This window comes from Tachyglossus aculeatus, unplaced genomic scaffold, assembly GCF_015852505.1.
Source record: "Tachyglossus aculeatus isolate mTacAcu1 unplaced genomic scaffold, mTacAcu1.pri scaffold_123_arrow_ctg1, whole genome shotgun sequence".
Lineage (NCBI taxonomy): Eukaryota > Metazoa > Chordata > Mammalia > Monotremata > Tachyglossidae > Tachyglossus > Tachyglossus aculeatus.
In genome coordinates, this window is record NW_024044852.1 from 1,063,431 (window position 1) to 1,076,809 (window position 13,379).

The window sequence follows — 13,379 nt, forward strand, 5'->3', positions numbered from 1 at the left end:
AGAGTCTGCACTGTACTCCCCGACTCCTCACCACTGGCTTTAAAGCACTCAATCACCTTGTTCCCTCCTCCCTCACCTCACTACTCTTACACTACAACCCAGCCCGCACACTTTGCTCCTCTAACGCTAACCTACTCGCTGTACCTCCATCTCCTCTATCTCACCGCCAACCTCTCCCCACGTCCTGCCTCTGGCCTGCAACACCCTCGATCCTCTTATCCGACAGGCAATTATTCTCCCCCTCTTGAAAACCTGATCGAAGGCACATCTCCAAGAGGCCTTCCCTGACTAAGCCTTTCTTTCGTCTTCTACCACTCCCTTCTGCGTTGTCCTGACTTGCTCCCTTTATTCATTCCCCCCTCCCAGCCCCACAGCAGTTAGGTACAGAGCTGCAATTTATTTATTTATATTAATGTCTGTCTCCTTATCTAACCCGTAAGCTCACTGTGGGTAGGGAATGTATCTACTTACTGTTTTATTGTACTCTCCCAAGGGCTTAGTACAGTACCCTGCACACAGTAAGCACTCAATAAAAATGTTTGATCGACTGACTGACCTGTGGGAGTTTATATTCACCAGCTATATCTCTTCCTAAGGCTATCTCTGTGTTCCCATGTTTTTCTCCAAGTACCATATAGAAAAATCCTCGTATCCTAGCTCACAAACCACCTCTCACTTTCCAGAATTTCCTGTCCCTATTCCCGATGTGTCAGGAGAGTAAAAGCTCTAGTGTATATTTCAAAGTGCCTAGTTGGCCACTTGTCTGCTGCATGACCTTTGGCGAGCCACTGAACTTCTCTGGGCTTCAGTTACCTCATCTGTAAAAATGGGGATTAAGACTGTGAGCCCCACGTGGGACAACCTGATTACCTTGTATCTGCCCCAGCGTTTAGAACAGTGCTTTGCACACAGTAAGCACTTAACAAAATGCCATAATTATTACAGTGCCTGGTACATAGTAAGAACTTCACAAATACCACTATTATTATTATTATCATTACTAGTTCAGGGCTCTGTATGTCATATGCACCCAGGAGAAGCAATCTAATGGGGAAGTTGGTCTGACTGTCTTCCTTGGGTCAAGGGGAGCATTCCAACTTTCTGTTCATGTCTGCGGAGTAAAAAGGAAATGGCTGCTTCGACAGTGCCCAGTTCGTTTGGTCAAGGTATATCATCCATTATGTTGCAAACTTGTACTTCCCAAGCGCTTAGTACAGTGCTCTGCACACAGTAAGCGCTCAATAAATACGATTGAATGAATGAATCCACGTCCTGACAAGCCCAGGGCAGTGTCATTAACTCTCTGTGGATCCAACAGTAACAGCAGGAGTCATGGAGGAAGAGGAGGAGGAGGACTGGACAAGGTCAGACATAAACTGCCCACCCACAATCTCCTCAAACTCAATGACCCCGCTGGGACAGCTTCGAGTCCTACTCGCCAAATGCATTTCCCTGGCCCAGTCCCCAAGCCAGTGGGACCCAGTGCAACCCTGGGAGCCCTGCCAAGACTCAGCTGCAGGGGTGGGTGTCATGGGAGTGGGCTGGTGTTGGGCGTGTTCCCTCTGCTCAGCTGTTACACAACCAGCAGAGCCAGGGAGCAATTTCTCCCAATAGGCAGACGGGCTCTGGGTCTTCTCCAAGCTTCACCCAGACAAATCAGCCAGCTCCCCAGGACCGGGAAAGGGACAGGGATTCTCCCCAAGGACACCTGACAGAACTACACGGACGAGACCACTCTCAAGACTCCCCGTTCACCCACCAGGAAAGACTGTTCTTGACTGAGCGAGGAGTGAGTATTTATTTACCCGCATGCCCTCTCCCCGGGACCACAACAAAAGGGTTCTTTCTTCTCCTTCTCTCCCCCAACTTTCATGAAGGCTAAAGCACAACGAGCCCCTAGGTCCCTCTCCTTGGGCCTGGGCTTTGGGTTGGGACCAGGACAGGTAGGTTTGGGGGTCTCCAGCGGCTTTGGAGTCTTTGCAGCTTGCATTTGTGGGGAAGGGGTGGTTGCGGGGAAAGGAACTGCTCCCCTTTCCCTATCGTGTGGTCAGAGAGAGTCTTCTCCAGGGATCCATACGTGCCCATCCTGGAACCTCTGGGCTGGCCCCTTGGTTCTGAAGATCAAAATAACGCCTAAATTTTAGATTGGTGAGCATCTTAGATGTTTTAAATAGCTAATCCCCATTCAGGATTCGTTTAGTTGGCTGCTCTTTGGAATCGACTCATTATGACTGTCTCAGTGGCAGTATCATTGTCCTTGATAGTCCGAACCATAGTACTCCTGTATGTTCCAAGTCATTACCAATTGAAAATTTACAAAGAGAGTCTCGGCACCTTTTCCATTACAGATTAGCCACTGATCTCCTCCCCTGCTGGGTCCCTGCCTCCAGCCTGTCGCTGGGGATCTAGACCAGGCACTGGCAACTTTCTGTACATGTGCTGGAGGGTGCCAGAGTAGCCACCAGGCTCTGGGTTTTACGCTACTTTTGGGAGCAGCTCTGCTGCACTCCAGTCCCCACCTCCACCCCCCGGGCCACCATCCTGGACCCACCTCCGCCCTCCTTTGTCCAGTTGTGCTTCTGTCTGAGTCGGGTGGCGGGAGTGGGGTTCAGAGCTACATGGGGTTGGGGGGTATTGGAGGGTGTCATGGGATGAAAAGTAGCAGAGGCCATTTTGGAGTTTTTGGCATGCATCCTGCCCGCTCACATGCCCACATAGCCACCTGGATTGGCACTGTGACAGGAAGAAGGTAGCTGGTGCTTGCTCAGGGACTGCCAGATTTAGCATGTCCACAGCCTGAGGGATCATAATCATCATCAATGGCACTTACTAAACACTTATTCTGTGCGGAGCACTGTACTAAGTGCTGGGGAGAGTACAGTACCACAGAGTTGGTAGACAGGTTCCCTGTCCACAATGATGGGGGTGAGGGTGTGGGAAGGTGGGGAGGGGAGAAGGAGGACGTGAGAGGGAACATGTTTACCAATTCCATTATATTGTACTCTCCCAAGCACTTAATACAGTGCTCTGCACACAGTAAGCACATGATAAATATCACTGATTGATTGATTGATTGATGAGAGATTCAACCTGGTCGGTTCAGCAGCTCACATTCTATCCCTGGCTCTGACTCTTCCTCGCTACAGGCAAGGGCTTGGGTAAAGGGTATGCCCAAGGAGGAGAAGGGATATGGCATTATGGGGTGTGGAACCTTCATTTCAAGGAGAGGGGTACAAGAAGGGGAAAGGAGAAGGGCATGTTCTCCAGTCCAAGCTGGGCAAGAACTCTGCTTGCCATCCCCTCTACTAGAGACCTGAATGGATGCTGGTATACTGTGGGGAATTCAGGCCTCTAGCAGGAGGATGGCCACCTTTTTACCCTAAGCCCAAACCTTCTGCTGGTACACAGGCTTCTGCCCTGCCTGTCCTGCCACCCTCCCCTCAAGGCTGAGTGGCGTAGCCCAGGAAGGAGACAAGAGAAGGTGAACAGAGTAGGGGCCAGGAGCGGAGGGAATGGGGTGGTGGGGAGGGGGAAGAAGGGGAAAGAAGAGTAGTGGCTTAAGAAGGGGCTACAGTCCCCAAAGTGTTTTACCCAGGCACCCCGATGGCAGTGACTATTGCTGCTCTTTCACTCATCCTCTGTAGCGCCAGCGAACCTTACCCACACCCGACCTGTGCCCGCATACTAAAACCAATTACCTGAACCAAGCCGCAGCTTTGCTGGCGGTGCCACTGGGCAGATAAAATGCAGGTTGGCAGGTCTCTCCCGCTGCAAGCTATACCTTGTGCCTGGGGCTTGGTCCGCAGTGTGGCCCTGGAGGTATTAGATATTTCTCTATGAGGGAGCACAATCAATAATCCTGATACTGAATAGTGGGAGAAGAGGGGAGAAGCCCAAGTCTTCTCCCCTGGACCCTCTCCTCAGCCCCACTATTCACTGGGTTAGGGAGGAGAGGGGAGTGGCCACTCCCAATGCTGCCCAGTTCCACGGGTACTGATGGCCTTTCTGGTGGGGAAAGGCCATCACCTTTTTCTCCGATCTCATGATCCAGGTTGCCGCTCTCTGTGACATCCCCAGGAAGGACGAAAGCACCATGAGTTCTGAGGAGGTGGGTGTGGGTTGAGGGAAGGGAGGGCATAGCGGGGAAGGGTTTCAAAAAAGGACATGAATGAGAACACTGCCTGCCCCCAGCCCCAGAACCCCTTCCCCTACCCTTTTTCCTCTGTCCCTGCCCCTTAGTTTACCTTCCCTTTGTGGAAGTCTTCAGCACCCCATGGCCTCCCCACTCAACTCAAATCCGCTTCAACTCTCCTCTGTCAGATGGGGAAGCAACCCCACAAACGCAGGTCTGGAAGTTATGGGGGAGAAGAAAGGGGTTCTGGGTGTTTTCCTTCATCTGCCCGGGAAGTGGATCCCCGTGGATTTCCACTCACCCACTGCCCACCACCAGACACGGTACCTCATCACCCTCACCACCCTGTCTCCATCCTTGTTCCCTCTGTCTTCCCACCAAGATCCTCTCCGTTCGTCCCCACCGGCTCTGCCACACTCACCCTCCTCCCCGCAGATGGTCTATGACATGTCAGGAGCGCGGCTGGCCCTCACTCTGTGCATCACCAAAGGCCGAGAGGGAGCAGAGCCAGACACTGCGGCACTGGAGAGGATGTATCGGGCCCTGAGGTTTGAGAGCACTGTGAAGCGGGACCCACCTGCTCAGGTACCCTCTCACCTGCCCAACCCTGTGGGTGGCCGGTTCCTGTCTTGGCTGGAACTCTCAGAACACGATCTTGGCCGAGGAAGCAGAGCGATGGGGCATTGGGGAGGCACGAGAAGATGGCTAGAGAGTGAGGGAGACTGAAACCCCCAAGGTCTGATGTGGGCAGGGACCTTGCATACAACTTGCATGAGGGGCAGTGTGGCCTAAAGGAAAGGACCCAGGCCTGGGAGTAAGATGACCGGGGTTCTACTCCTGGCTCTGCCACTTACCTGCTGTGTGACCTAGGACAAGTCACTTAACTTCTTCAGCCCTGGGCTGAAAGAAACCAGGAGTCTAGTCCAGACAGCCAAGACCTATGTCCCCAGGGCTGTGCCACATAGCATGCGCCGGCGTCTTCGACTCCAAATTGACGCAACTCCCTATTCTTAAACCTTCTGTATAGCTGGTCAGACAGTTAAGGGAAAAGTGGTTCTGAAAATAATCTCTGTGCTGGGGGTTTCAGACCAGAAGGACACAGGCGAGATGTTGAGGACAGAGCAGGTCCTGACCACCATGTTTCAGGAGCTTCCAAAGATCCCAACTTTCACGGACACCCTGCATGTCTACTCCACTGTGGAAGATAAGGGCTCCCACTGCCACCCACCACTTCCTCGATCTTGGGGATCCCAGGCAATGTCCTACATACCTCCAACTAGCATAGTTTTGTTCTCCTTTCGCCGGGAGCTTTTGCCATGCAGCTTTCCCCGCTATCATTATTTGTTGATATGCTTGCAGAGTGTAAGTTAATTGATTGGCAGTGTCCGCAAAAGGCCCAGTCCCTGTAAGCATCTCGAAAGTGATTTGAACTGCAGGTTGGGCGTGATCATTGCGATGCGCTTGCTCTGCGCACAAATCAAAAAATTCTGCCTTCCAAAGCAAATAGTCTCCGCCATCCAGGACAGTCTTGGCTAAGGTTTGCCAATTATACGGGCAAAGGATTGAGGAAGCAATACTTTCTATGAGTGCCAGCACATAAGGAGCCGTGGGTCCATATGTCGTAGCACCCTGTTTCACTTCTTTTAATAATTTGAAATTCAAGAGTTCGTGGGTACGTATTACCTGACCAGGATTACCAGGGTCAGGTTGCTCCATCACAGGGAAACCCATCAGCAGTTCAATAGGTATCTCCTCTCCCCCTTCCATAGCAGCCCCCATCGCTCGCTGCAGAGGTGTTTGTGCTGGTTTCGGGACCCATGGAGGGGGTGGTGGAGGTGGTGGTGCGGAAGGAGCTGACTCAGTGAAAGGATTCCACTTTCTTTCTTTTGGAAACCAAGGGCAGCATTTTTCCACGCATTCCAAAAATTGTTCAATCTGGGCAGTGGTGATAATCAACCCACGCTCCTTTACAACATCCTTAAGTAATTGGATATAATGATTCCGAGAACGGAATTGAATTTGTCCCATTTTCTTCCCTGCTGTAAGCCTGGTGTTTGAAAATGAAAGTAAACTTAAATGCCCTCACCTCTTCGGTTTCTTTGGTGAGTCACTGCGCAGTGATGAGTTGCTTCGTGAGGGTTGCGGTGCTGAGTCTGAGGGTCCAGGCTTCATGTCCCTGTCCCTGTTCGGGCGCCATTTGTTGCCGTCTGCCTCCACGCGTCCGGCGCAGTGGGGAGACGGGCACTCGCAATGAAAGAACGCAGGCCAGGCGAGTCTCAAGGTGGACAAGGAGACTGTTTATTCAGCACACTGTGGAGGATTTTATACAGTGAGGAGCCTCAAGGGAGTCAGGGGACAGGCGGATGACTGCAAGCTTATCAGCAAGGTTGAGCTCATCAGCAAGACTGAGCTCATCACCAAGGCTAAGGTTATCAGCAAGGCTGAGCTCATGCCTAGATCTGTGCGTTCCCATTCTCAGAACAGCGTCAAGTTATTCATCTAGCAGTCTGACTTCCTTCATTGCTCCTTGTAGGTCTTCCTGTGAGCACAGAAGGCCAGGTGGCCTGGCTTACTACCTAGGTCCAGATGTTAGGTCTGCCACAGATCCTGGGCAGAGAGAGCGGGAGGCCAACAGGCTCCTGGCTCCAGGAATGGGTGGGACCGTGGTTGGGTAGGGATTGTCTCTATTTTTTGCCAAATTCTACTTTCCAAACGCTTAGTACAGTGCTCTGCACACAGTAGGCGCTCAATAAATATGATTGAATGGATGAATGAGAGCAAGAGCAGAAAGAAGAGAGGGAGATAAACGGTCAGAACAGATTAGACAGCATTGAGGCTTTGGAAAAACCCCAAATCCAAAAACCCATATCAGGATGGGGACATGGGGCATAACGGGGAGTGGGTAGAGGAGAATGATGGGTCCAATTGTTCCCCAGCCCAGGAGCATAGAATAAAAATAATAATGATGGTATCTGTTAAGCGCTAAGCGGTGGAGCAGGGATTAGAACCCAAGACCTGTGACTCCCAAGCCCGTGCTCTTTCCACTAAGCCGTGCTGCTCCCAATAATGATAACATTTGTTAAGCACTTACTATGTGCCAAGCACTGTTCTAAGCGCTGGGGTAGATACAAGGTAATCAGGTTGTCCCACGTGGGGCTCACAGTCTTAATCCCCATTTTAATACAGATGAGGTAACTGAGGCCCAGAGAAGTTAAGTGACTTCAGCAAAGTCATACAGCTGACAAGTGGTATCTGTTAAGCGCTTACTATGTTCCAAGCACTGTTCTAAGCACTGGGGTAGCTACAAGGCAATCAGGTTGGACACAGTCCCTATCTCACATGGGGCTCACAGTCTGAGGGCGGAGAGTGGGTGTTTTCCATTTTACAGTTGAGGTAACTGAGGCCGAGAGAATAATAATTATTATTATGGCACTTGTTAAGCACTTACTCTATGCAAGGCACTGTACTAAGCGTTGGGGTGAATGCCAGCAAATCAGGCTGGACAAAGCTCCTGTCTCACATGGGGCTCAGAGTCTTAAGCCTCATTTTACAGATGATTTAAGTGAGGCACAGAGAAGTGGAGTGACGTGCCCAAGGCCAAATAGCAGACAAGTGGAGGAGCCGGGATTGCGTGGCTCAGTGGAAAGAGTATGGGCTTGGGAGTCAGAGGTCATGGGTTCTAATCCCGACTCCACCGCTTGTCAGCTGTGTGACTTTGGGCAAGTCATTTCACTTCTCTGTGCCTCAGTTACCTCATCTGTAAAATGGGGATGAAGACCGTGAGCCCCACGTGAGACAGCCTGATCACCTTGAATCTGCCCCCAGCACTTAGAACAGTGCTTCGCGCATACTAAGCACTTAAATACCATCGTTATTATTATTAAATGGGCCCCGAGGGACCCAGTGTTTAGGAGTATCAGCAAGATAGAAAAGTCTTTGGCCCAGAGCATTGGGACTGCTCCAGTTCCGAGGCCAACAGGCTCGTTCTGCTCACGTCTCTCAGGGTACATCACTTACCGGAACGTTAAGGAAGGCTCCTGTTTCATCCAGACTCTGGTGGACGTCTTCATCACGGGGAAAAGTAATATTCTGGACCTCCTGACTGAGGTGAAGAGTCACCCAAGTCTCTCCCGCCACCCAGTCCTGCGCTCCGGTCTCTTCCCTCCATTCCCTCCTCAAAGACCGGGGGGCCTCAGGGCTCCCCGCCCCCGTCCAGCATTTACCACCCCAGCCTGGAGTTTCCAGCAAAAGGCCCTCCCCCAGTCCCGGCACTTTGCTCTCCCCTGATCGTGCCTTGAGTCGGTACAGTGCATTTATCTTCCCAGAGGCCTTTCATGTCAATATTCTCATTGTATTTTCACAATAACCCAGTGAAGTTGGAAGAACCATCCCCCTTTTGCAGAGGACACTGAGACAGAGAGAGGTGAAATGACTTGCCTGAAGTCACCCATCAGAGCAGCAAAACCCTTTTCTGATTCCTCAAACCATGCTCCTTCCACCAGACCATACTACCCCCAGCGGTGTCTCCCTTCCCTCAAATTAGTGTTTCAGCCAGCTGTCCCAGAACTGATTCTCTTCAGAAAGCCCAGCTCGGCCAAACCACCGGCCCTGACATCAGTACCCAGGACCTTTTCGGTCCATCCCCTCTCCACCTGTGTCCATCCAGAGCTTTTTTAGCATGCCATTGCCCAGGTGGCTAGCCCTCCCCAAAAAGCACATGGGTGCGAAGAAAGGGAGTGCACACCCAGATGGGGTGGAGAGGATGCATGAGTCTGCTTGCACCAGATTCTTCCCTGCTGAAGATGCAACCAGATTCAGTACCCCACTCCCGTGCTGAGGATGCCAAGTCGCTAGCCCTTATAGGAGTGATGGGAGCCGGTAAGGGTGGCCATTCATTCGGTTGTATAACAGACAATCCAGTTTTCAGCTGGTCTGTCCCCTGTCGAGTACTGGTGGGTTGGAGAGCAGAGATTGGCAAAGGGGTGTCTGGTATTCTTGAGTGTCATCGGTGGTCACCCTACTGCCAGTGGTCCCCCACCCCAGCTCCCAGCCACTGGGGGATGGGGCCAGTTTTCCCCCCCTAAAAGCCTCACCTCCGCCCCCCGCCCCCTTCCCCGTGGCTCCAGTGAAACCCCAGAGCTTCCACTGAGTGGGGAAAGACCCCAGATTGAATCTCTCTGACCTGTTACTTCTGGGTCATCTGCCCCCACCCCTTCCCAGCCCCATTCCCTTTGGCCTCACAGTGAAGCTCCTGCCACCTTTGTGCCCCTTTACTCTCACTGAAAAGTTGCCATCTCGGTGCCTCGGTCTGGACCTTGGTATCCAAAGTTCATCTGCCCTATCTAGAACTCAAGCATCCAACCTCCCCACCCCAGCTCCTATCTCTCGCTGAGATGACTCCCCTCCCCACCCTCGTTTCTGTGACCCTCTCAGCTAGGTTGCCATGACCCAGAATTCCCAGGGGGTAAATGGGGATAAGAATTCCCCTGGGGAGTCACCCCTCCCCACGACCTGACCCTCCGGGAGTTCTCCACAGGTGACCAGGTGGATGGCAGAGGCTGAGCTGGTCTGGGAAGGCCAGGTGAGGAAGGTCAACCCGGAAATCTACAGCACCCTGAGGAAGCAGCTGTACCTGCAGTAGAGGCATCGGGGGAGGCAGCTGAGCAGAGGGCTGGATAGAGTGGAGGTGGAGGGTGGGAGAAGGGAGAAGCTTTGGCTTGCAGGAACAAGGGAGCGTAACATGGGACAGGAGACATGGGGAATCCTCCTGTGTGTGTCAGGGGACCATTGAAGGGGAAGGCATTTGCCTGAGACAAGTCTGCACATCATTTGAAAGGAATCCTCGAGAGGCAAATCCTTCTTCTGACCCAAATATTCACAGGGCAGAACTAACCTTTGGCACCTTGCTAATGTTAAGCAGGATGGTCCCACGTGGACAAGACTTTCCCCCCGCTCTTTCCCCTCCTGGCCTTGTTCATTTACCTTCCTGCCACCCTGGGAAGCACAGCTAGGTGACAGTGGGCTGAGGGCCAGGATGGTGAGTGGGGAGAGAGCTTGGTTCCTAGTGGCCCAGTGTGGAAGGGGTCTGGTAAATTAGGAGCCGGAGGAGTTCGCTGGAACCGCTGATAGGCCAAGGAATCTGCATGATTGACAGGCTCATCCTAGAGATGCTGCTGTCAGGACAGGCTCGAAGGCCAGACTACCGGTCTGTGATCTGAAAACATTAATCCTATTGTCTGCCCAGCACTTAGTTTAGGGTGAAATCTTTGGCTTGCCCCGTACCGATTTTGGCACACACCTGTGGTGTACAGGAAAGGCTGCTATTATACCCCATCCCCTACCACCACATACAAATTCTCGCTTCTGCTCTCCCAGGACCTACGGAATATACATTCCAACCGACACCCTCCTTTTTGACTAGTCAGGCAATTGTCACCAGACTGTACTAAGCCCCACCTATTTGGAGAACCCAGTTCTGGGCACTGTGGGAGGGGCAGAGGAAAAAGGAGACACTGTCCCTGCCCTTAAGGGACTGACAGTCTGTTTGGAACACAGACCATGAGCACACACATGCAAACATACATAAACACACATCACCTTTAAAGAGGTACATGAAATGCACACAAAAAAACCCAGATAAAATGAAAAATGCAAAACAGCAGAAACAATGGGAGCTTCTTTTTTCAACTAGTATATGAAGCTCTAGCCCAGTGATAAGGGCACACTGAATAATTGGAAAAACTAGAGCCTGGATGAGTTCATCCTGGACGGCTTCCTGAAGGAGGTGCAGAAACTGGTATATCAAAAGGGAGGGTGAGGTCATTCCATAGGTGGTAAATTGTGACCAGGGAGAGGAAGCAAGCTTTCTTGGCTAGAGACTAAAGCATTGGCCAGGGTGAGGTGGATCGTGAGGATGGTTAGGTAAGAGGAAAGGATTTGGTGGAAGGGATGATATTCGATGTGGTGGACATGGGGGAGCATCGCTGGATGACAATGATCATCACAGTCCCACGGATGGTAATCCTGACAGATCACTAGGAGGAGGTTGCTGGGGATAAGATATTGATTGCTTTAGTCCAGGTAGCAATCAATCAATCAATCAATCGTATTTATTGAGCGCTTACTATGTGCAGAGCACTGTACTAAGCGCTTGGGAAATACAAATTGGCAACACATAGAGACAGTCCCTACCCAACAGTGGGCTCACAGTCTAAAAGGGGGAGACAGTAGCAGATTCCTCAGGGGAGGGTTAGGGAGACCTCGTGTGCCTCAGTGAATAAAACCCGTGTCACGAGGCAGTTCTAAAGTCAAAATCTCAATTCCTGTGTCTGTCTCTGTGTCTAATGAGGACTCCGAGAGTCCTTGAGATCTGTGCGTGGAGGTGGGGGCTGGTGGGGGGAGGGGGCGGCCAGATTGTTTGGCCAAAAGTGATCATCTCTTCAGCCCAGCTTCTTCCCTCCATGGTAGATGGAGGAGGACAATAAGACCAAGAAACCCTGGCTCAGTCCCATGGTCCATCCAGTCCCAGCCCCGAACTCCATCTCTGACAGCAGCACCAGGACATTTGGAGGAACCAGGCCCTTTTAGACTGTGAGCCCACTGTTGGGTAGGGACTGTCTCTATATGTTGCCAGTTTGTACTTCCCAAGCGCTTAGTACAGTGCTCTGCACATAGTAAGCGCTCAATAAATACGATTGATAATGAACCAGGCGATGGAGGCCCTCCTGGACATCCATCTTCTCGGTTAGGGACAAATCACCCCACATCAATCAATCAATCAATCGTATTTATTGAGTGCTTACTGTGTGCAGAGCACTGTACTAAGCGCTTGGGAAGTACAAGTTGGCAACATATAGAGACAGTCCCTACCCAACAGTGGTCTCACAGTCTAGAAGGGGGAGACAGAGAACAAAACCAAACATATTAACAAGATAAAATAGAATAGATATGTACAACTAAAATGAATAGAGTAATAAATATGTACAAACATATATACATATATACAGGTACTGTGGGGAAGGGAAGGAGGTAAGACGGGGGGATAGAGAGGGGGACGAGGGGGAGAGGAAGTAGGGGGCTCAGTCTGGGAAGCCCTCCTGGAGGAGGTGAGCTCTCAGTAGGGCCTTGAAGGGAGGAAGAGAGCTAGTTTGGTGGATGTACCAAGGGAGGACATTCCAGGCCAGGGGGGTGACGTGGGCCGGGGGTCGTTGGCGGGACAGGCGAGATACAAACTATTATGTGCTGGAGTAGGGTGGACCTGTTAAGCGGGTCAGGGAGCAGAGATACCTGGGGAGAGGAATGAACAGCCAACTAGCATGGGAGGGTTGAGTAGGTGAGAATGAGGTTGTCCTTAATGTAACTTGGTGACAACAAGGGCCTTTTTCCCGGCGGGGGAGTCCCAAATCCCACATCCCAAACTTCCCCTTTCTGCATCCCTAATTTTCCCTCTAATAATCCGTTTAGAGATCTACTGCTCTTTTCAACTGCACAGCTTCTTGTAGGAATGAATTATATCTGATTACCTCTGCTAAGGAAGAAAGATTTCCTTAGTTTGTTTTGAAACTTGAACAGGGGTCCCCTCACCCTGATGCTGTGGGATTTGGGAAACAGCGATTCTGCTGTCCATCCCTTTCCTAATACTGGAGGTTTCCATCCTGTCCCATCGCAGCCTGCATCTCTCCAGACTGAAATTTCCTAACCCTTTCCATCCGTCCTCACGTGGAACCTCCTCCTTCCCCACAATCGTCTTGGCAGACTCCCTGCCTGTTTGCTCAATAGCCTGACTCCAATTCCCGTTGGCCCACCTACTTAAGACTGTGAGCCCCATTTGAGATGCGGACTGTGCCTGACCTGATTAACTCGTATGTACCCCAGAGCTTAGAACAGTGTTTGACACGTAGTAAGCGCTTAAATACCATTTTTAAAAAATCAGAAAGTCATAGAAAATCAGTCAACGATGCTGCCAAGAGCAACAGAAGTGGCAGCAGTGAGAGAGGCAAAGGGGAAGGATCCCTCATGGGTCTGTATCAAAGGGCCCAGCACATCTCCCCATACCATGTGTTTTGGAAAATTGACCCTCCGCTCACGTTTGCTCCTAAATCTTCTTCCCCAGCCTGAGAATTCCACCCCTTTCCTTTCCCCCACATCATCCTAGCTTCCCTGCTTTCTGTTTCTACACCCATCCAGGATTGAGACATGGGTGGTAGACCAGCACTGTAAGCAAACAGAATGTCACAGTGCCCCAAGC

At 51.4% G+C, this 13,379-nt stretch overlaps 1 protein-coding gene across 1 annotated transcript; it reads left to right on the plus strand.

Annotated features, from left to right (window-relative positions):
• The first annotated feature begins 1,719 nt into the window (after window positions 1-1,719).
• Window positions 1,720-9,779, plus strand: LOC119922765 (caspase-14-like). Its single transcript, XM_038742429.1, has 6 exons — window positions 1,720-1,789; window positions 4,052-4,108; window positions 4,568-4,745; window positions 5,220-5,342; window positions 8,136-8,239; window positions 9,669-9,779. The coding sequence occupies exons 2-6, from the start codon at window positions 4,094-4,096 to the stop codon at window positions 9,771-9,773; spliced, it is 525 nt and encodes a 174-aa protein (XP_038598357.1). The 5' UTR covers window positions 1,720-1,789; window positions 4,052-4,093; the 3' UTR covers window positions 9,774-9,779.
• Window positions 9,780-13,379: the final 3,600 nt, after the last annotated feature.

Coding starts and splice junctions, on each gene's coding strand:
- LOC119922765 (XM_038742429.1), top strand. Junction 4,746..5,219: donor TCACCTGCCCAACCCTGTGG/GTGGCCGGTTCC, acceptor TGGGGGTTTCAG/ACCAGAAGGACACAGGCGAG. Junction 5,343..8,135: donor CTCCACTGTGGAAGATAAGG/GCTCCCACTGCC, acceptor CACGTCTCTCAG/GGTACATCACTTACCGGAAC.